Source organism: Garra rufa, chromosome 24 (assembly GCF_049309525.1).
Source record: "Garra rufa chromosome 24, GarRuf1.0, whole genome shotgun sequence".
Taxonomy (NCBI): domain Eukaryota; kingdom Metazoa; phylum Chordata; class Actinopteri; order Cypriniformes; family Cyprinidae; genus Garra; species Garra rufa.
Window position 1 is genome coordinate 14,201,666 of NC_133384.1, and position 24,689 is coordinate 14,226,354.

At 35.2% G+C, this 24,689-nt stretch overlaps 1 protein-coding gene across 1 annotated transcript in view; it reads right to left on the reverse strand.

The window, feature by feature from the left end:
* Positions 1–24,689, reverse strand: part of dlgap1b (discs, large (Drosophila) homolog-associated protein 1b) — an 86,793-nt gene that overhangs the window by 9,951 nt on the left and 52,153 nt on the right. The window contains exons 5-6 of the mRNA XM_073830880.1: positions 5,828–6,216; positions 4,420–4,502 (exon numbers count right to left, since the gene is read on the reverse strand). Coding sequence (XP_073686981.1) covers positions 4,420–4,502; positions 5,828–6,216 — 472 coding nt within the window. The remainder of the gene's footprint in view (positions 1–4,419; positions 4,503–5,827; positions 6,217–24,689) is intronic.

Genomic DNA, 24,689 nt, shown 5'->3' on the forward strand with positions numbered 1-24,689 from the left:
TGCTATTACTGCTGTTTTTATACATTGTAAATAGAATCCTTTACTATTTGCACTTAGTGTAAATAGCATCTGTTATTTAAATAGCCACTGCCAATTATTAAATAATTTTAAAAGGTAATATAATATAATATAATATAATATAATATAATATAATATAATATAATATAATATAATATAATACAGTAATTGGCTTGTAATTTTGTCTTAAAATTTCCTTCTAGGTAACTGTAGACCGTGATATTAAATACAAGTGTAACAAACACACAGACACACACACACCTGTAGGAATAGAGAGGGATAACATATCAAAGCGATCTGGCTTAGATCAGCTACTCTGTGTTTGCCTGCTGCGTGTGTGTATTGGAGTGGTAGGACACCTGCTCTATTCAGGTGCACTGAAGCACACTGACATCTCTCACCATACCCCGAGTGTGTGTCGCCAGTGTGTGTGTCTGTGCATCTGAGCGTTTGAATTTTGGCTTATCAGAAGGCACGACACAAAGAATGAAGGCACATAAAAGCCATGAATTGTGAGGATTTCTTTCATTATAACATGAACTTAACAATCAGTGTTTTCAGTGTGTTCTCTTTAAAAACACACTGAGTTCTGATATCTTTTTAACCATTTGTTTCCTATTAAAGACCATTTAAAATTGTTGGGGTGTGTGTGTGTGTGTCAGAGAGGCCTGTTTCATATCAGCTAACTACTTCCTGTAGAGAGGAAGAGAGACAAATAAAGGGCACAAGAGAAAGAGAGAGAGAGAAGCGAGAGTATTCATTTCTTGTTCCGCTCACATGGTAGTAATCATTGCCTTCTGTAAATCATATCATAAGAAAGCGTTTGTGTGTGTGTGTGTGTGTGTGTGTGTGTGTGTGTGTGTGTGTGTGTGTGTGTGTGTGTGTGTGCGTGTGTGTGTGTGGGGGGGGGGGGTTCTCATATTCACAGTTAAATGAAACTATGGCAGACTGTTTCAGAGCAGATTCTTTTTACATTTGAACCTGAGGTACACTTAAGCTACAAATAAAAAAATGAATATATTTCATTGCATTAGATGACAAATGGCAATGGCAAGAAACAGAAATGACAAAACAATATTCCCAAATGAGTGAAAGTATTAATTACTTCATCATTGTTTATGATGATGATCAAAACCTGACTTCATACATCCGCTGGAATCACAAGTAACAAAGTACCACTACTGGAAATTATGTCACAGCCAGCCAATCAGCTTAAATCTGGATATTCCATTTATGTATGAGATGGTCTGTGCACAGAGTGGGCGTGCTGTTTTGAGGCTGAAACTATCCTATGGTGGACTCAGAGCTTTACATATTAACCAAAGCTATCAATAGACACGAGAACACCCACACACATTCATTTTCAAGATGCTTATCCTAGCAGGGGTGGCCCACATGTTAAAGCCACTAAGACCACCACAGAACCGAAACCTCTGAAGGGTGTGACGCCGAAGACACCAGTGTCAGAAGTTCACTTTGTTACTACCAGACAAGAATCTGTCTATCTATGACAAGTACTGAGCTTAACAGTTTGTCAGCACACTCTGTATTATCACATATGTCTAAGTACCAGCTGAAGTGCACCTCCCCAGAGCAAAAGAAGCCAGACGTGATTGGTTTGGGACTCATTCCTTCATTTCCTTCGTTCCTACCGCACTAAGGAGGAGGAAAAGAGAGTATGACGCGCTAAAGGAGTCTCTACGTACAGTTCAAAGGCTCTGACTTCAGCAGGAAACAAGAGCAGACCTGTGCTAGGAGAGCCACGTGTGTGTGTGCCAGTGTTTTACAGCTGTATTCCCTCTCAGTTACAAAGGCATGCTTCAGCAAAGTCCAAATACCGGCGACCTGTGCGGGTGTGTGTATGTGTGTGTGTCTATGTGTGTCCCTCTCTCACCGTCTAGGAATCTGCTGCCCTCATCTCCTCAATGCTAGCAGCTACCAAGTAAAACCTCATATACATGTGTACACATACATATTGGTTCAATTCCAAAACTTTGTAAACCCCCTCACTGAGTACTGTCTATAGGCAGCTTCCTACGAAACAGCATCTTAAACACAATCTGAAACAATCTACATAAGCAGAGACTGATGTTAGCATGTTGCTAAATTAGCAACACAATACTTAAACATGATAGTAAAACAATCCAGTTTAACTGAATTATTCTAACATTATTGAATAAAACTAAATTATAACCACAATTTCTGATGTTAGCTAACAGCTAACAACACAAATAGTCTAATAAGCCAATAATATTTAATTGACTGTGAGTTTTTTTTTTTGGTGTAATAATGATTAAAGCATACATAGTTTTGTTTTTTAATTGCACATTTATTTGTTGTCATATTAAATGTTTTATTATTGTTTAGGGCAGCAAAAGGCACCAATTTCGTGCATTGACCCAAATGTTAAATACTAAATTTTTCATGCCTTTTAGTACTGAATGAAATATATTTACAATGTTTCAACATTAGCTAGTTCCACTCAATACTCTACAAAGCATAAAAATGCATAGCATACATCAATACTGAGTAAAATAGACTTTTTTAAAACAAAATAATTTTGATACATTTCAGTATTTAATGAAATATATTTCTAACCAATATTTTGATGTTAGCATGTTGCTAGTGTAACAGTGCAATACTTTAATTAGCATAAAACTACATAACATATGCAAGTATATTTTAATAGGCAATTTTTAAAGACTAATAATTGCTTTTTTTGCACTGAATCTTAACACTTTCATAACTCCATTTCTAATTTATTTTTGGAATAAATAATGCATTATGGGATTCCTTTGGTTATGAATAATATACAGTCAAACCAAAAATTAGACACATAATTTTTGATATTTTTTTACTAGTGGGTGCAGGGCACTATAGTTAGATTTTTTATTTAGACATATTATAGGCACAAATTATATAATAATAAATAAAGAACCATTTTTGGTTCCAAAAAGAACCAATTTAGTCAAAGGTTCTTTAAAGAACCATCTCTTTCTTACTTTTTTATAATCTGAAGAACCTTTTGCCACAAAGAACCTTTTGTGAAACAGAAAGGTTCTTCAGATGTTAAAGGTTCTTTATGAAACCTTTTAGACAAAAAAGGTTCTTCTATGGCATCATGAAGCACCTTTATTTTTACCAGTAAAATGATAAAGATCTGGGACCAAAAATTTAATTTGACACTTTGACCTGGCCATGTTTTGTTACATAACTTTATATCAAAGTTATCTGAAATTATCAAGATGAATTTGTTCTGACACAGTTTAACTCTTAAGTTCTTGTCATATTTTATCACAGTTTTCAAATCTATAGTGAATTAACTGTGATAATGTGAAAAAATGTTGAAGGTGTCTGAATAAATTTGGGTTTGACTCTAATTCATTGGTCATTATGAAGATGAATTTGTTCTGACGCAGTTTAACTCTTAAGTTCTTGTCATATTTTATCACCACTTTCAAAACTATAGTGAATTAACTGTGATAATGTGAGAAATGTTGAAGGTGTCTGAATAAATTTTGGTTTGACTGTATGCAATGCTGTCTTTAAATCTGGCTAATGAGTTGTCTGAGAAGTACCAGTGTTGGAAACATGTCTTTGAATGCTTCCATAAACAGTTCACTAGGTTTTAGAAGTGTGCAACTGACTCTAAACATGACTGACCTTCTGTAGAACAACTGTTTATACACAGTATGTGTGTGTGAGTGTAACATATTTGTTCTGGCATTTGATCTGTACTCTTGAGCAGCACTTTGGCTATGAGACTGTGATTTTACGATGCTGGTCCTATAGCAGAGCTTTAAGGGAAACACACAGAGCCTGAACATAGCGGCTTCTACCTTCTCATGTCGTTATGTCCCTTCCTCACTGGGTGCTAAAACAGTGACATCTAAAACGTGTGTGAGTCAGAGAAAGCAAAAGAAAGCGAGAGAGAGAGAAGTGAGACAGGGGGTCGATACTTGACCATGTCTGTGACCCAGCAGCCTGCCTGCTTCATAATGGGCGCAGCAACAGATGGCCGTGCACGCACACACAGACACACCCGCATACACACACAGAGCAGCTGTCTCTTTGCCTCCCACTCCTTTACCCTTTCAGGAGGCCCCAGTGTCCAAACCACCATGATAGGGACAGCTGTGTGTGTGAAATAGAGACAGAGAATGGGAGGGTCTTTGTCACAGGAGCATGTGCTTGAAATGACAACTCTCTCTCTCTTTCACTTTCTTTTCTCACCTCTATTGCACCTTCCATTCTTCGGAAACATTTATAGTCACTATCCTCACATCTGTAATGTTTTGAGTGACTTTATCTTATTTGCATGAGCGCATGTTGGAAGTTACAGGATGGAATATGCTGCAGGGCTGTGTGTGTGAGAGAGTGAGTGGGTGTAGATAATCTTACCATCTCTCTTCCTCTACTTGAATCCCGACCGACTGAAACTTGCAGTGCACTTCTGATTGGTCGGTTTCCTCAGGACCATCCACCTAGACACAGACACACACACATTCATTATGGAGTCTGGGTGTAAATTCTCAATCATTGTTGTCATGCTGTCTACCTAGATAGCATATTTGGGCATCATAGTGAATGCTACATTTATACCTACTTAAAGGAGAAGTTCACTTCCAGAACAAAAATTTACAGATACATTACTCACCCCCTTTTCATCCAAGATGTTTATTTCTTTCTTTCTTCAGTCGTAAAAAAATTGTGTTTTTGAGGAAAACATTTCAGGAATTTTCTCAACTCAGTGGACTTCTATGGTGCCCACGAGTGTGAACTTCCAAAATGCAGTTTAAATGCAGCTTCAAATGGTTTTAAACGATCCCAGTCAAGGAAGAAGGGTCTTATGTATTGAAACAATCAGTTATTTTGGAAAAAAATATGACAATTTATATACTTTTTAACCTCAAATGCTTGTCTTGTCTAGCTTTGCATGTACTCTGTGTTTTCCGTTTCACGACAGTTCTCCTCCAACTTCAAAATCGTTCTACATCGCTGCAGAAGTACTGACCAAGTGTTTACAAAGTGAACGTGCAAAGAAGATCAAAAAACAGCGATGCAGGATGATTTTGAAGTTGGAGGAGAAAATGAGATGGGAGTTTTTCTACATACCCTACCTGTCTTGAACTGGAATACACAGAGTACATGCAGAGCTAGACTAGACGAGCATTGAGGTTAAAAAGCATTTCGCTAGATAAGACCCTTCTTCCAATTATTCGTACTTTTTTGTTCTGGAAGTTCTCCTTTAATAATCGAAGAATATAACGTTGATAATGGCTATGTCTCAAAACCTACCAGAATTTCTGGTGCTAGTGTACTGTATCTTCAAGCATACTCGATAATCGCAGTAGGCCTATATACTACAAAAAATACCTGGCTGAAAAAATCAAAATACTGAGAAAATCACCTTTAAAGTTGTCCAAATTAAGTTCTTAGCAATGCATATTACTAATCAAAAATTACATTTTGATAGGTTTACAGTAGGAATTTTACAAAAAATCTTCATGGAACATGATCTTTACTTAATTTCCTAAAGATTTTTGACATAAAAAAATCAATAATTTTGACCCATACAATGTATTTTTGGCTATTGCTACAAATATACCCCAGCGACTTAAGACTGGTTTTGTGGTCCAGGGTCACATATATGAGTAGATGAACGTCTGTTGTTTATGTCTTTTCTTGTAAGGTGACACATAACACTCTGTTTCCTGTTTTTCTTTGTATGTTTGGTATTGCTTATACAATCTGTAACCTTATAGGTAACACAGATGTGTGTGCGTGTGTGTGTGTGTTTGTGGCCAACCTGTATCCCTATGGACAGGCACTTCCTGAGGGCATCTCTCTTAGCGTCCTGTGAGATGTGTGTTACGCTACTGGTGGCGGTGGCTGTGGTGAAGGTGATGGTGCTGTTGGTCACATGCTGGCTGGCTGGGCCGTGGACTTGAGCGTTTGCTGCCTCGATGGCTGCTGTCAGGGCCTTCATGCTATCGATGCTCTCTGTGGAGTTGCTGAGGCCCGACTGGACCGCTGCTAAGGCCCGATTAGCAGGAGCAGCACCGGTGAGCTCATTGTAGGCATCTTGTGCTGATTCTGTGCTGCTCTGGGCTGTTATAGAGATGTATGGTCTGGTGGGTGTAGACCTGGGCGGGACTGGGGGCGGAGTTTTCTTGTAGGTGGTTATACATGATGATACTGTGGAGTAGGAGGAAGTGAAATGGTTACTAATTGAACATTTGCACAATTAATTAGCGTATTTATTTAATACTCAACATTAATACTCAAAAGGGATACAAAATTAAAAAAATGAATGTAAAGTTCACTTTAAGTATTTGAACAAAAAAAACTGAAATAAAATATAGCAGAGAAGATTAGAATAAAGTAGAGTTAACATTAGAACAGAATTGAGTAAAATATAGTAGAGTACAGAAGACGTGAGCAGAGCAGAAGATCAGAAAATAGTAGAACAAGAATGAGTAGAAGAGAATAAAGTATAGTTGAGTACAGCGGAATATAATAGTATTTATAGTAACAGAGTTGAATAAAGTTGAGAAGTAAAGTTCTAAAGTTGAGATAATATAACAGACTTGAGTCAAAAAGAACACAAACAGTATAATAATTTAAAAATCGTAATATAATATTATAGAGTTAGCACAGAATATAAGTCAATAAAGTAGAACAAAATAGAGTTCAGTAAAGTGAAATAGAGTAGAAATAATATGAGTGGAGTAGAATTCAGTAAACTATATAAATGTTGATAAGAACCACATAGAAAGTAGTAGAATGAAGAATAAAATAAGGACAACTAAAACAGAACTGCAAAAAGTTGTGAAAAATAGAATCAAGTATACTAATATATACTGTAATTGAGTTAAATAGAATTATGCTACAGTAGAATAATTTACAATTGGCATAAAATACTAGCATTAGAACAGAACAGAATTCAATTAAGTAGAACAAAATAGAATTCAGTAAAAAAATAGAGTGGATACAATATAAAACATTATAATAAAACAACTGAGTAGAGTAGAATTTAGTAAACTAGAAGATAAATGTTGATTAGAACCACACAGAAAGTAGTAGAATAAACAGTTAAATAAGGACAACTAACATAGAATTAAATAAAGTTGAGAAATGTAGAATTATGTAAACTAATATATACTATAATAAAGTTGATTTGAATAAAATATGGTACAAACAGAAGAATAATTTAAAATGGGCATATAATACTATAAAGTTAAAATAGAACAAAATAGAATTCAGTAAAAAATATATATAATACAATAGAGTTACAGAACATAATTCAGTAAAGCAGAACAGAATAGAATTCAGTAAAAATAGTGGATATAATCTAAAACAATAATAAAACAAATGAGCAGAATAGAATTCAGTAAACTATAAGATAAATGTTGATTAGAACTGCATAGAGAGTAGTAGAGTAAAGAGTAGAATAAGGACAACTAAAATAGAATTGAATAAAGTTGAAAAGAGTAGAATCAAGTAAACTAATATACTGTATACTATAATAGAGTTGAGTTGGATATGGATATAGGACTAGTATATACTAGTAAATACTATAATAGAGTTGAGCTGAACAGAATATGGTACAAACAGTAGAATAATTTTAAACTTAAAGTAGAATAATTTTAAATTGGCATATAATACTAATGATAAATGGTGATTAGAACCACATAGAATTGAATAAAGTTGAAAAGAGTAAAATCAAGTAATCTAATACATACTCTAAAAATAGAATACTACAGAATAGAGCTGAGCAGAATGGACTACAGTAAACTTAAACTGAATAGAATAGAATAGAATAGAATACTACAATAGACTGGAAAAGAATTTTGATTAGAATAGAATAAAACAAACTGACAAGAAACGTTTTGAATAAAGAATAGAACTAAAATAGAATTAAATAGAGTTGAGTATGACAAATAGCATATAATAGACTGGTATATAACAGCATCAAGTATAAGTATAATCAAGTATAATATAACAATTCAATATAAAAAAAGTTCAGTTAACTAGAATAATAGAAAAAATTTGAGAAGAACTGAATGAAATAAAATACTACAGAATAGAGCTGAGCAGAGTGGACTAGATCAAACTTAAACTGAACAGACTGACTACAACAGACTGGAAAAGAATACATTTGACTAGAGTAGAATAAACAAACTGACAAGAGAAGTTTTGAATAAAGAACAGAACTAAAATAGAATTGAATAGAGTTGAGTATGACAAATAGCAGCATATAATAGACTGGTATATAACAGCATCAAGTTAGAATATATCAATTCAATATAAAAATAACAAAATAAAGTTCAGTTAACTAGAATAATAGAAAAGATTTGAGTAGAACTGAATCAAATAAAATACTACAGAATAGAGCTGAGCAGAGTGGACTAGAGTAAACTTAAACTGAATAGAACAGAATACCACAATAAACTGGAAAATAATACATTTGATTAGAATAGAATAAAACAAACTGACATTAAAAGTTTTGAATAAAGAATAGAACAAAAATATAATTGAATAGAGTTGAGTATGACAAATAGCATAGAATAGACTGGTATATAACATCAAGTTAGAATATAACAATTCAATGTAAAAAAGAAACAAAATAAAGTTCAGAATAAACTAGAATAATAGAAAAGATTTGAGTAGAACTGCATAAAATAGAATATTACAGAATAGAGCTGAGCAGAGTGGACTAGAGTAAACAAACTGAACAGACTGACTACAGTAGACTGGAAAAGAATACATTTGATTAGAGTAGAATCAACAAACTGACAAGAAAAGTTTTGAATAAAGCTGAATAGAATAGAAAAAATTGAATTTAATAGAGTTGCATAGAGTAAAAAAGTAAAAAAAAAAGGTTAAGCATAGAAACAAAGAACAATATCACAGAATAGAATTGAGTAGAGCGTAAACAAGCAGAAGAGTAGATTACTGTGAAGTATTGCAGAGTAAAACTACAGCAGGAGTTTGGCATTATTGTCCCAATATCATCCATCTATTTCTGCTCTCTGTGTTCTTCCTGCCTGTGTTGCTTAGAATAGCACAGCTGCTGGAGAAGACTAAACACTGTGTGTGTGTGTGCGTGTGTGTGTGTATGTGTGTGTGTGTGTGTGTGCGTGCTCGGAGACTAAACAGTGGCAGTCCATTTTCTTACAGCTCCCTCATTTCCTGCTTTTGGCAGGAGCAGGTTAGTGCAAGCCCAGACACACGCACAAACACACACACACACACACACACACACACACACACACACACACACACACACACACACACACACACACACACACACACACACACACACACACATTACTCCTGAACACATGAAGGGAACGGATTAGATCGGAAGATCTCTCTTTTGCTTTATGACATCTGAGCGTACGAGAGTGTGTGTGCCAAAGTGTGTCTGTTTTAGATTACAGAACTGTAAGAAGATCATGCGCTGTCTTTTAACAACTCTCTCACACACAGAAGGGATGTGGAACAGGTTTGTGACTCTGTGCGTCTGAATCTATGTAAACTGGGTCACGGTGCATGTGGAAAGTAGGCCAGGCTTTCTCTTTAAACTATTACGGCACCCGAGCCGGGCACTGTGTGTGCTTGTTCTCACCTGTGTGTATGAGCCTGTGTCATGTGTCAAACGTGTATGTGTGTGTTCTCTGACCCACCCAGTCCAGCGGTTTATTTCTAAAGCCTTTCCTCTCTCGCCCGCTCTCTCTTTCTGTGACAAATGGCAAACCATAGGTCAAACAGCCCAAAACATCCACCCACCTACAGCCCTTTAAACTACAGTCAGATGTGATTTTCCAAGCTGGAACAATCTGGCATTTTTAATCTTATCATACACTACTGTAAAAACCTTGAGAATCTCTCAAATAGAAGTATTAATATCTTTCAGGAAAAAAAACATACAGGCCCCCAACAGTATTGTAAATATAATTAAATATAAAAATAAGCACATTTGAGCTCATACAGTAGATATATTTATTCAACCTTCTAATAGTACACACACGCAGATGCCCCGTCCTCACAAAGGCATGCCAGTGAGGTCAGTTGGAAGTCAGTTGCCAGAGAGCTGTCAAAGTCTTTTTAGAGGCTGAAACATCTTAAAAATACTGTTTTTATAACATGGGCCACCGCAGTATGATATATTTTCTAGGACCAGATGTGTAGGACGCATCCCAAATGACTTTATTTTCACCTACATGCAAGCACGCACAAAAAAAGGCACGGAATAAAAACAAGTCATGCCATGTTAGCGGCATTACGGACTACCTCACAGTTTCCACGGATACACTTTGATGTTTGGATCATGGAAGCGTCACGCCTCCAAAACCGCACACACACACACACACACACACACACACACACGCTCTCAAGGCCATCATGTTTATCCAACAGTTGGGAAGTGGAGTGTGATACAGAATTCCTGAACTCCAGCAGGCAGGAACGGAGAAAGAAAAACTCCCTAAAATCTTTTCGGCCAACTTTCTCTCAACAAAGTGGTCTTAACATCTGCCGCTCGTCTAACACAATCCGAGCGCTACTGAAAACAAATGCAAAAACTAATTTGGGGATTGCAGTTAACCTCTCCAAAAGGTTTAGATCAAATCTGAGAGAGAGTGATGTGAAAAACAGGGTTTGTACAGATACTCTAAAATCAAATTATAGGACTTTCAAGGACTTTTCAAGCACTACTTTTTTTTTTTTTTCAAGGACTTTAATCAAAAATACAGTAATAAAATATGGCAAAACAAAGTGAACCACATGCAAAGTATTACAAAGTTTTACTATAGTAAAACCACTGTTCATTTACTTTTTTTAATTGTTTTTTATAACTGTACTGCATTAATAGTTTGATGTTTTCTTCTGTTTAAGAAAAAAAAATATGAAAACAAAAAAAGATTCGTAAAATCGCTCCAAAATCCTTATCTTAAACAAATGATTCGCAAACCCACACCAAAGTCCCGATCTGAATCAAATGATTTATGATTCATCCACCAAAGTTCTGATCTAAATCAAATGATTTGCAATACATGCTCAGAAGTCTTGATCTGAAGCTGATTTAAATCTGGACTTTAATTCACATATCGCAAATTATTTGATTTGCATTATTCAGTTTGCTTAATGATTCACGAACGCATTCCGATCTAAATCAAATGATTCGCAAACCCATACCAAAGTCCCGATCTGAATCAAATGATTTGGAATTTGTGCTCCGAAGTTCAGATCGAAATCAAATGATTTGCGATCCATGCTCTGAAGTCTCGATCTGAATCTGATTTAGATCGGCACTTCAATTCGCGTATCGCAAATCATTCGATTTGAATTATTTAATTTGCTAAATGATTCACAAACCCGTTCCGAACTAAATTAAATGATTTGTGATATGCGCTCCAAAGTCCTGACCTGAATCAAATGATTTGCCATCCATGCTCTGAAGTCTCGATCTGAGTTTTATTTATATCGGGACCTCAATTCGTGTATCAGAAATAAAAAAAATCATGAAATCGCTCCGAAATCCTGATCTGAAACAAATGATTCGCAAAGCCACACCAAAGTCCCTATCTGAATCAAATGATTCACAAACCCATTACAATCTAAATCAAATGATCCATGATATGCACTCCAAAGTCCTGACCTGAATCAAATAATTTGCGATCCATACTCTGAAGTCTTGATCTGAATCTGATTTAAATTGGGACTTTAAATCACATATTGCAAAGCATTCGATTCAGCTAAATGATTCACGAACCTGTTCCAATTTAAATCAAATGATTCGCAAACCCACACCAAAGTCCTGATCTGAATCAAATGATTTGCAATCCGTGCTCCGAAGTTCCTATCTAAATCAAATGATTTGCGATCCACACTTTGAAGTCTGATCTGAATTTGATTAGGATCGGGACTTCAATTCACGAACCATGAATCACTCGTTTTGAATTATTCAGTTTGCTAAATGATTAACAAACTTGTTCCGATCTAAATCAAATGCTTTGTGATATGTGCTCTAAAGTCCTGACCTGAATCAAATAACTTGCGATCCATGCTCTAAGATCAGGACTTCAATTTGCGTATCGCAAATCATTCGATTTGAATTATTCAGTTTGCTAAATGATTCACAAACCCGTTCCAATCTAAATCAAATGACTCATGATATGCGCTTCAAAGTCCTGACCTCAATCAAATGATTCGCAATCCATGCTCTGAAGTCACGATCCTAATTTTATTTTGATCAAGACTTCCATTCGCGTACCAGAAAAAAATTCACGAAATCGCTCCGAAATCCTGATCTGAAACAAATGATTTTCAAACCCACACCAAAGTCCCGATCTGAATCAAATGATACGCAATCCATGCTCCGAAGTTCTGATCTAAATCAAACCATTTGCGGTCTCAATCTGAATTTGATTTAGATCGGGACTTCAATTTGTGTATCGCAAATCATTCGATTTGAATTATTCAATTTGCTAAATGATTCACAAACCCGTTCCAATCTAATTCAAATGATTCGTGATATGCGCTCCAAAGTCCTGACCTGAATCAAATGATTTGCGATCCACACTCTAAAGTCTCAATCTGAATTTGATTTAGACCGGGACTTCAATTTGTGTATCAGAAAAAAAAATTCACTCCGAAATCCTGATCTGAAACAAATGATTCGCAAACCCACACCAAAGTCCCGATCTGAATCAAATGATTTGCAATCCATGCTCCGAAGTTCTGATCTAAATCAAACCATTTGCGGTCTCAATCTGAATTTGATTTAGATCGGGACTTCAATTTGTGTATCGCAAATCATTCGATTTGAATTATTCAATTTGCTAAATGATTCACGAACCCATTCCAATCTAAATCAAATGATTTGTGATATGCGCTCCAAAGTCCTGACCTGAATCAAATGATTTGCGATCCACACTCTGAAGTCTCAATCTGAATTTGATTTAGACCAGGACTTCAATTTGTGTATAAGAAAAAAGAATTCACTTCGAAATCCTGATCTGAATCAAATGATTCGCAAACCCACACCAAAGTCCCGATCTGAATCAAATGATTTGCAATCCATGCTCCGAAGTTCTAATCTGAATCAAATGATTCACAATTCACGCTCTGAAGTCTCGTTCTGAATTTGATTTAGATCGGGAATTCAATTCGCGTATCGCAAATTATTCGATTTTAATTATTCAGTTTGCTAAATGATTCACAAATCCTTTCCGATCTAAATCAAATTATACATGATTCGCATGCCGAAGTCCTGATCTGAATCAAATGATTTGCGATCCACGCTCTAAAGTCTCGATCTGAATTTGATTTAGATTGGGACTTCAATCCGTGTATCGCAAAACATTCTATTTGAATTATTCAATTTGGTAAATGATTTAAGAACCCATTCCGGTCTAAATGAAATTATTTGTGATACGCGCACCGAAGTCCTGACCTGAATAAAATGATTCACAATCCACGCTCTGAAGTCTTGATCTGAATCTGATTTAAATCTGGGCTTTAATTCGCATATCCCAAATCATTCGATTTGAATTATTCAGTTTGTTAATTAATTCATATACCCGTTCTGATCTAGATCAAACGTTTTGCGATCCACGCTCTGAATTCTCAATCTGAATTTGATTTAGATCGGGACTTCAATTTGTGTATAGCGAATCATTCGATTTGAATTATGCAATTTGCTAAATGATTCACGAACCTGTTCCAAATTAAATGATTTGTGAACTTGCAATTTGACTGGAGCACTTCAAAACACTTCTTGAGTCATTAATGTGCCAATATTTGTTTTTAAATTAATTATATAGAATTCAAAGCAGCACAAAACTGCAAGTCCCCACAGCCACGTACAGAGTGAAAGCGCTTTATTTTGAGGTTAAAAAACAGGTTTTTCTACCATTTAAAATACAATAATGTATTCATAACTATCAAACATATAATGTAAATGACACATGACTTACTTAATTTAGTGAGTATACCTTGATTGACTACAGGTTTGTTACCTTGCAGCAGTAAAATGCATTTTTCATTTGTCACTGGTGTTACCATCACTGGTATTACCTTCCTTATGGCTAACAACAGTGAAAATCAGTATATCAGGTCTTATGTATGTCACTGGTGATTCATTGTGTCACTGGTGTTACTGTGTTTTCATTTCTGTCACATTAAAGGAGAAGTTCATTTTTTAGAACAAAAATGTACAGATAATGTACTCACCCCCTTGTCATCCAAGATGTCTTTCTTTCTTCAGTTGTAAGGAAATTATGTTTTCTGAGGAAAACATTGTAAAAGGACTTCAATGGTGCCCTGAGTTTGAACTAGGGCTGCACGATATATCGAAAAATTATCGTTATCGCGATATTAGTATACGCGATATCAGTATCGCAGAGAGTTGCGATAATTTACATTTAATTTATGTGCCAAACATTTGTGCGTTGCATGCATAGGTTGTCCTCATTTGACCAAACAGATGGGGGCTTACTATCTTTATACCCGCCTCCCAAGTAGGTTCTATAATGCTATTGGCTAGAACGGGCAAACAGGTGAACCCGGTGGCTCAGAGCAGAGAATGAAAAATAAATACGGCAGGAGTATGAAGGGAGAAAATGACAGCAGTGCTGAACTTTTGCCTAAAAAGAACTGTACAGGAATCAAAATTGCCACCGTTTATGCTCCCAAAATTTAATCTGCACAACCTCAAATTATATTTGGGAGCATTTGTGCAAGTGCAAGAAATTGTTGTGGTGCGACCTAGTTTAATTTCTTTACAAAACTTTCGCTAACCTAACGACTGCTGAGAGCTGATGCGTTCACCGTTCTCTCCAACATTACATAACCATTTAAACATAATCTTTATTGTTAATTTAATGAAGATTTGAGATATTAGCCGTCTTCTGACAATGCGCACCGCTGAACTTGGAACCGAACGTTTTTTTTTTTCTGAAACCTTTGTTCCGGATTTGCACAAATTGCATTGCAATTAGGGGTGTGTGGTATGACGATTTTTGATTGTGGACAGTAAAAAGGTTCTGTACAACGCGGCATTCATTCACATCAGATGATAACTCAGCGGCCGAGTTCCACTCACGAAGGGGAGTATTTTCCACTGGGGACACGCTTTTCAAAATCCTTTTGGTGTCCTCCGACTTTCAAATGGTTTGTTAAAGTAATCTCTTGTATTGCAGAGTGCATGCTATGCACTGCCGAAAGTTTCGTGCAATCCTTAAAACGAAACCAAAAGTAAAACGCGTAGGCTACGCGCATTTAAAAGCTATTTTAATACCCCACGTTTAGAGAGCGACTCCCCAATGCACAAAAATTAGGCTAGATAAAATATCTAGGCTGTTATTAGAATGGCTATAATAATTTGTGAAGTTGTCTATAACTCTGTATCATACTTAAAAACATTAAATTGTATATAATTTTTTAAATAACCGAATGTTTTGCTTGATAAGACCCCTTTTTTTTTTTGGCTGGGATCGTTTACAGCCATATTTGGGTTTGTCTGAAGCTGCATTTTGGAAGTTCAAACTCAGGGCACCACAGAAGTTCACTATACGGAGAAAAATCCTGAAATGCTTTCTTCAAAAAAACACAATTTCTTTACTACTGAAGAAAGTAAGACATGAACATCTTGGATGACAAGGGGGTAAATACATCTGTTCTGAAAGTGAACTGTTTCTTTAAATAAATCTCCTTATTTCTTGCATTTTCATTATTTTTCTGTAACTCTGACAACATGTGCTAAAAAAAACCGAGAAATAATATTTCATAAAAAAACTTTAATATTGCCAAAGAAGGTAACACCAGTGACAAAAAATGGTACATGTGGTCTTTAAATAATTGCTCATAAAGATTTTTTTAAACACCATTAAGCTGTCATTTATATGTTTTCATAAAACCAAAAGGTAAACTAATAATGTGGTTTAAATGTTTAAAAGTAAAAGTTTAAATGTTAGAAAAATAAACCAATTTTAAGACATCTTGCCATACCAAAAGTAGACATTTTAGTAGAATGACCCTTCAACACTGTATTTTAGTAGCAATTCGGGCCTGTTGGTTGAACATTAATTGGCTGCGTTCTTGGCCGATAAAGCATTTCTCATTTCAAAAGAGCGAAAGAATGAGCGAGTGGTTAAAGAGGAGGAGGAGGAGAGGGACTCTGTGAATGACAAAACCCCTTTTGGCCCCCGGCCCACAAACTCCTCTTTGTGAAGGCGCTTCAAACGAGCGACCGACAGAGGAGTGTGAATGGTGAATCTCCTGGCTAAAAAACACACTACCCCCCGCCCGGGCCAGCGCCATATCAAAGACGGCCTCTGCTCAACCCCCTCTCCACTCCTTCACTGCCCCCCTCTATCATCCATTCATCCCTTCTTTTCGGCCCCTGCTTAGAGAAACTCCCCTTTCGGCCTCATGCTTCATTAGGAGGGGAGATTGAACGCACCTCTGGGCATGTTGACGGCTGGACGCGGAGGAAACCAATGGGAGTGTGTGAGGGCTTGTGTGCTGGAAGTGACAAAAACGCTAAAACTCATTCAAACAGGTTCGTTGGGCTCCCTCTAGTAGATGCCAAGGGAATTATCAGAAAAACACAAAGCGCTATAAAGCCAAAGGAGGGGCCAGAGAGTGTTTTTGTGTATGTGTGTAAGCAGGCCAGGGTGCAGAATGACAGTTCGGCCCAGCTGCCGTGTGTTTAGAAAGGGGCTGGTCACTGTTCGTCTTTCTCTCCGTCCCTTGCTCTCTCTCTCTTTCCACAGCCAGCTGGAGTCCTTTGTGATAGTGTAGCCGTGGAAACAGGGAGGAACATCAAATCCGTGGCCTTTCTATAAAACAGTGTGTGCGTGCGTGTGAGAAAGAAATAAAAATAGACCACCAGGCTAGTCACTGTTGATCTAAAAGGAGTAAAACAAATCGGCAGCGTTTTTGGAAAATGCAGATTGACGCGGTTGTGACTGTTAACTGTAAACTGTGTGAGTGGAAGTGTTTACTAACAGTGTGCCTGACCTACTTTCGCTTGCCCTAAGTTCATACACATGGCCAGTTTCTCCGCTGTCAATCAGTGACAAACACACCCATCCACGCTTACAAACAAACACAAGCGCATGCGCCAATCCTTGGCCGACAGGTGAAAAATGAAGTGTCATAATCACAGTGCAAAGTAGAAATAAATCTCAGACCAGACAGGTTATGGCAGTTCATTAAGGTAAGTGTGAGGTTATGAATGTGGTTTAGAAAAAAAGAAAAGACATTTTAAAAAGAATAAATAAAATAAAATAATTGAGATTATAAATGTGGCTTAAACTATTAATGACAATAAAATAAGGTAAAATATTACAAAAGAAAACTAAGAATTCAAAATGAAACAAAAAACAAATATTCATTCTGAAAGATAATATACACCACCAGTCAAACGTTTGTGAGAAGTAAGATTTTTTATGTTTTTTAAAGTCTCTTCAGTTTACCAAGCCTGCATTTATTTGTTTTAAAGTACAGCAATGAAAAATTGTTACTGTTTAAAATAACTGTTTTCTATTTTAATATATTTTGAAAATGTAACTTATTTCTGTGATCAAAGCTACATTTTCAGCATAATTTCTCCAGTCTTTAGTGTCACTCCATCCTTCAGAAATCATTCTGCTGATATGCTGATTTGCGGTTCAAGAAAAAATGTATTATAATTTTTATTATCAATATTAAAAAAAAAAGTTTTTTTTTCAGGATTCTTTGATGAATAAAAAGATCCAAAGATCAGTATCTCAAATAAAAAGTTTTTTTTATTATTATTTTTTTTTTTATACGTTATACACTATACCATTCAAAAGCTTGGAGTCAATATTTTTATTTATTTATTTTTGGGCAAAGAAATGATAGAAATGAATACTTTTATTTAGCGACGATGCTTTAAATTGATCAAAAGTGATGTGATGATAAAGACATATTTATAATGTTACAAAAGATTTTTATTTCTGTAGAAAAACTTTCAATAGAATAGAAAGAATGAATCGAAAGTTTCAAAGATCAGCATTTATCTGAACTTTATACCATTCAAAAGCGTATTTTTTGGGAAAGAAATGATAGAAATTAATAATTTTATTTAGCGAGGATGCTTTAAAATGACCTAAAGTGATGATAAAGACATTTATAATGTTACAAAAGATTTCTATTTTATATAAATGCTGTTATTCTGAACTGTCTATTAATCAATGAAACCTGAAAAAAATATACTCTAGCTGTTTTAAACATAATAATAATAAGCAAATCAGAATATTAGAATGATATCTGAAGGATCATGTAACTGGAGTAATGATGCTAAAAATTCAGCTTTGAAATCACAAGAATAAATTACATTTTAAACAAATAGAAAACAATTATTTTAAATAGTACAACTATTTTAAAATGTTACTGTTTTTGCTGTACTTTGGGTGAAATAAATGCATTAAATAGATCCAAATTATGCATTCATGCCAAAAAAAAAAAAAAAATATATATATATATATTTTGTTGCTGGATGTAGAAAATAAAATGACACAAACAAAAATAATGTATATTTTTAATTATATATAATGTTTAAATGCAAACAATGAAACAAAATACTCTATTTGAATGCTATATGATAAACCTAAATAAATAATTTATTCATTCTGTTCCCAATTGTACAAAATAAATAAGAAAACAACAGTTAAAATAATGCAAAGGTAATGAGCCTTGAAACTTTAACTTCAGTCTTCGAAATTAGTGGGAGTAGGTATCTGCAGGGGTGCAGGGTCTTAACTTAGGTGATGAATATCCTTTTCTATAGTCTATAAAGACAGACATGCCCTGGAGGAGGACAAGAGAGGCAGGGATGAATAAGGAAAGAGAGAGAGAGAGAGACAGTAAAAGAGGATGAGATTAGTTTTAGTGGCCCATTTGCTTTAGTTCCTGTCAGAGCATTCCCGACATCAGTCAAAGTGAGAACACACACACAAACACCAAAACAAACCCATCCCAAACTAGGATACACAAAGACTGAATAAAACCGCAAGACACGATCGACATGAAAGAAGTCTAAAATTATAATTTAATACACACGCACGCTCCTGACTCACAAATGAGCTCCCTTCAAAGCTCAGTTCTGCCCTCACACTCCCTGTGTTTGAATGAGACGTCTACATACCTGTCTGATTACACATCTGCCTGTGACGGGTCACTGAGTGTGAGTGTTTGTGCATTTGTATAAGGATAGATGCATCCTGCATTGCTCTTTTCCAGGAATTAAACACAACTGACAGGATGACACGCACATCCATATTTATTTATCTAGATGAGAACATATTGTAGCTCTAATTAGCTTTATTCTTACTATTGACTAACTATTAAATACGACTCTGCCTAAATAAACTCCTAATTTGCTGCTTATGAATAGTTAGTAAGATAGGTGTTAAGTTTATGCTACCAGTCAAAAGTTTTTGAACAGAAAGATTTTTAATGTTTATCAAAACTAAATTTTCAGCATCATTACTCTAGTCTTCAGTGTCACATGAGCCTTTAGAAATAATTCTAATATGCTAATTTGCTGCTCAAGAAACATTTATCATTATTATCATCAATGTGTAAAACAGTTAACACTTTTATTTAGCAGGAATGCTTCAAATTGATCAGAAGTGATGATAAAGACATTTATAATATTACAAAATATTTCTATTTCAGATAAATGCTGTTCTGAACCTTCTATTCATCAAAGAAACCTGAACACAACTCTACTCAGCTGTTTTCAACATAATAATAATAATACATGTTTTTTTGAGCAGCAAATCAGAATATTAGAATGATTTCTGATGGATCATGTGACTGGGGTAATGATGCTAAAATTTTGCTTTGAAATCACAGGAATAAATTATATTTTAAAATATATTCAAATACAAAACAGTTATTTTAAATAGTAAAAATAATTCAACATTTTACTATTTTTGCTGTACTTTGGACTAAATAAATGCAAGTATAGTGAGCGGAAGAAACTGCTTTCAAAAACTTTTACAATCTTACTGTTCAAAAACTTTTGACTGGAAGTGTGTGTGTATATATATCACACAGGTCAAAAGTTAATGGATTAATACGATTTTAATGTATTTTAAATAAGTTTCTAATGCTCACCAAGGCTGTGTTTATTTGATCAAAAAATACAGAAGGTTATATTGTGAAATATTATTACGATGCAAAACAATGTTCTTCTATTTTAATATACATTAAAAACTGAATTTATTTATGTGATCAAAGCTGATTTTTTTCAGCATCATTACTCCAGTATTCAGTGTCACACGGTCCTTCAGAAATCATATCTATAATAGTTTATAATTTATAATATACTGATTTATTATCAGTGCTGGAAACAGTTGTGTTGCTTAATATATATATATATATATATATATATGTATATATATATATATATATATATATATATATATATATATATATATATATTTGGAACCTGTTATTTTTTTAGGACTCTTTGATGAATAAAAAAAAAACAGCATTTATTTAAAATAGAAATCTTTTCTAACAATATACACTACTGTTCAAAAGTTTGGGGTCAGTACATTTCTATTCTTTCTTAATTAAAGTATTAAAGTTTAAAGGAACGGTATGTAGGATTGTGGCCAAAACTGGTACTGCAATCACTTTAAAAATACTGTAGAACAGTGCATCCCCTCCCCCCTAACTGAAGGTTGCCAGCTAAGCTGCAGGATCCAGCAGGAACATAGGCTGCTACAAGGAGCTTCCAATGGCAAGTGACGAGTCCTACACAATAAGTTTTTTTTTCTTCTGTTAATTATGTTTATGCTTCACGAGAGATGTTTTGCGAAGTAATTATGTATCGCGAAAATTTACTAATGGCGATTAGCCAAATATTTCGTAAAGATGTACTGTAATACCACATTTCAGTCGGAACATAGATTGTTTTCATACCCTGCTAGTAGTGCGATATAAAGCTTTTTATGAACGCATTTAGCATGGGTGACCGTGGAAAATCCAATGTGTATGGAAGCACGGGGCTTTTAGCCAATACCAACAAACATGGTAGAATATAGCATCCAAAAGTCAAGGGTCAATTCCATGCCAAAGGAAATTTCCACGTCCATAATGCAAAAATATGTGATGTGAAAGATTACATGACATTCTACTATTTCTATACAAATCCTTGTTTTATTTTGGACTTTATCACGTATTTCGGACAACGAGGTCTTTTAGGTTTCATAACGTTATACATGTTTTATCCAACACGTTCGTAGCTGCAGCTGTAACTAGAGCAGAGCTGGCAACCCGGATGACGAAACTCTACTGACTTCGTGATTGGTAGATAGCTGGAGGGTGGAGCCTCAGACCAAAACACAAAATGACAACAATAACATCAGTCGTGGGCTGCAACTGTCACTTTTAAAATGACAATATCCTGGCCGGACCACTGTTGTCAGTGATATAAGTATGAATGAACATGATTTCTTAATGTCTAGTGACATGTCAGGGCCATTTTATGATTAACTGAAATACATTTCTTACATACGGTTCCTTTAAGTTAAAGTGATAGCATAGAACTACATTGTTATAAAATATTTCTATTTCAAATAAATGCTGTTCTTGTTAACTTGTTATTCATCAAAGAATCCTAAAAAAACATTACAGGTTCCAAAAAAAAAAAAAAAAAAAAAAAAAATTGGCAGCACAACTGTTTCCAACATTAATAATTCTAATAATAAATCAGCATATCAGGATCATGTGACACTTAAGATTTAAGTAATAGCTGATGACAATCCAGCTTTGCATCACAGAAATAAATCATATTTTAAAGTATATTAAAATAAAAACCATTATTTTATATTGTAATAACATAGCAGCATTATTGCTTTTTCTGTATTATTGATTAAATAAATGCAGTCTTGATGAGCATAAGAGACTTTTTTTAAAAACATTACAAGTCTTACTGATCCCAGACTTTTGAGTTTTGAGTAGTGTATTTATATAATTAGTTTAGTTAATTTTGTAAATTGTAGTTTAATTTACAAAATATGTATATATAAAAGTTAAAGTCACCTAGCTATGAAAAGTAGGAACTTAGTGCATGTTTGTGTTTATTTGAAGGTCTTTAGGGTCGAGATCTTGTCCATCTCAAGAGGTCAGAGGCCTGACACTCATGCATTTACATCTAAATACAAAGGAATGTGGTCAAAAGTTCACACCCGACTTATATATGAAGCACACCCAACACGCAACTCATGGGACGAGCCCTGAACAAATCGAAATAAATGTACTGTCATCCGAGCAGCAGCACTGATTTTAATCTAAGCAACTTTCTGACTGACTAACCACCCTAATAATTACCCGTAAGTCACCTATCTCTCTTTCCTTCTCTCTTCCCCCCCACCATCTCCCCATGTGGTTTGTTCTCTTTATGCTTTGTGTCTCCAGGTTTGACCTCTGACCCCTGGTATCCTGTGAGAGGGGGTTGGGGAAAAGAACCCGTTTGTGTGTGGCAGAAAAATGTGTGTGTAGTGTGTGTTGGTGCAGGTTTTGGGTTATTCCAAGAGTAAAGTGGTCTTTAGGAGACTTAAGAGACCCCCGACACTCTCACACGCACACACACAGGGGGTTGGGGGTGAGTGGGCAAGAATGCAAGGAACAAACGAGGAGCCCGGCAGGAGTGCAGGAATGCAATGCATTGTGTTACAAAGACTTCCTAAACTACTAAACTAAGTAGAACCTCACACACACACACACACACACACACACACACATGTACACACCTCTTCCCATAAACTCATATAGAGTCAGTCTAAGTGGCATGTTGTAATTTTTGGCTTTTTATAAATGCATGTTTTGAGACTTCAGTGCTGAAGTGATATATGCCATTAAAGGACCCTCCCAAAACATTTAGGGGCAAAAAGCACACACGCACAGACACAGAGGACCCTTTCTGGAAGAGAAGAGATGGTCTGTAATTAAGGTTTGCCCCACCCTCGCAGTGAAAACCTAAACCATCCAAAATACTCACACACACACACACACACACACACACACACACACACACACACACACACCAATATACACGAGGAGAGGAGAGGAGAGGAGAGGAGAGGAGAGGAGAGGAGAGGAGAGGAGAGGAGAGGAGAAGAAAAGAGTTTCCTGTGTCAGGCAGTGTGACAGGACCATGTCAACGACCGCACTTCCTTTCTGTGTGGCCTGAATCAAAGCATAGTGATTCTCAAAGAGAAGCTGTTAAGTTGTAATTACGTAAAGTGCACGGTCATCAAACAGTCAAGAGAACTCTGAATCACTCTTTAAAAGCAGACTTAGACACCACTAGTTTCTGAAAAATTGTCTTCTAATGGTCATTGTGCTTTCTTAAATCCTAAATCGGGTAATGAACATTTAATTGACATTGTAACAAGCAATGTTAGATGTTACAATCTACAATGACAGACCGCATTCCACTAGATTTTGTGAGGGAACAGACTAAGAATCCAGCATGTGTCAAAATGAACCATTGTGTGCCTATCGCCACCTACAGGATGAAAATGAAAGTGTTTCTTCTCAACACTGGAAAACACACCAAACAGACACACTTTTTTTTAGGGGTATACACTACCAGTCAAAAGTTTTTGAACAGTAAGATTTTTAGTTTTTTAAATAACAATATTGTGAAACGTTTTTACTATTTAAAATTTCTGTTTTCTATTTGAACATATTTATTTTTGGCAAATCCCGGTAATTTACTATAGATATATAATGTTTTTTTTTTAATGTTTATGACTGTTATAGCGCCAACTGTGGTCCGATCTCCCTTAAACTTTGCATGCTTGTTTAGAACCTGTCGCATGTGCTTACCAGGATTTGTGAAGTTTTTGAGTTTTTGTTTAGGTTTTATAGGCTAATTATCACCAGCCATTACTCCAGTTTTAAGTGTCACATGATCCTACAGAAATCATTATAATAATCTGTTTTGTAAAACTGTGATACTTTTTTCCAGGATTTTGATGAAAGTTCAAAAGAACAGCATTTTTTTAAACAATACACTGTAAAAGCATTTACTGTCTTTTGATCAACTTAATGCATCCTTGTCAAATAAAACTGTTAATTAAAAAATGTTGCTGACCCCAAACTTTTTAAATGTTAGTGCACTGTAATACATATTATTTACATTTAGTCATTTAGCAGATGCTTTTATCCAAAGCGACTTACAAATGAGGACAATAGAAGCAATAAAAATCAACAAAATAGCAATGCTATGTAAGTGCTATGACAAGTCTCAGATTAGGTTAATGCAGTATACGTAGCAAGTTTTTTTATTATTATTATATAGTAAATAATAAGAAAACAGGTAGAATAGAAAAAGAATAAAGCACGCTGGTGTTTTTTGTTAATTGTATAATAAATAAAAAGATGGAAAAGATAAAAAAGAATAGAAATAGAATGGAGAGTGCTGGAGTTAGAAGGTCAAATAAAGACGGAAGAGATGTGTTTTAGCCGCTTCTTGAAGATGGCTAAGGACTGTTATAAGGATATTATAACAATTAATTCTGATAGTTTTTAATTTGAGTCTTATTTCAGTAAAGCGCTCTTAAAGGTTAAATCTTTGCTGTAATTTTGTGCTAGTGCTTTGAAGTAAAGGA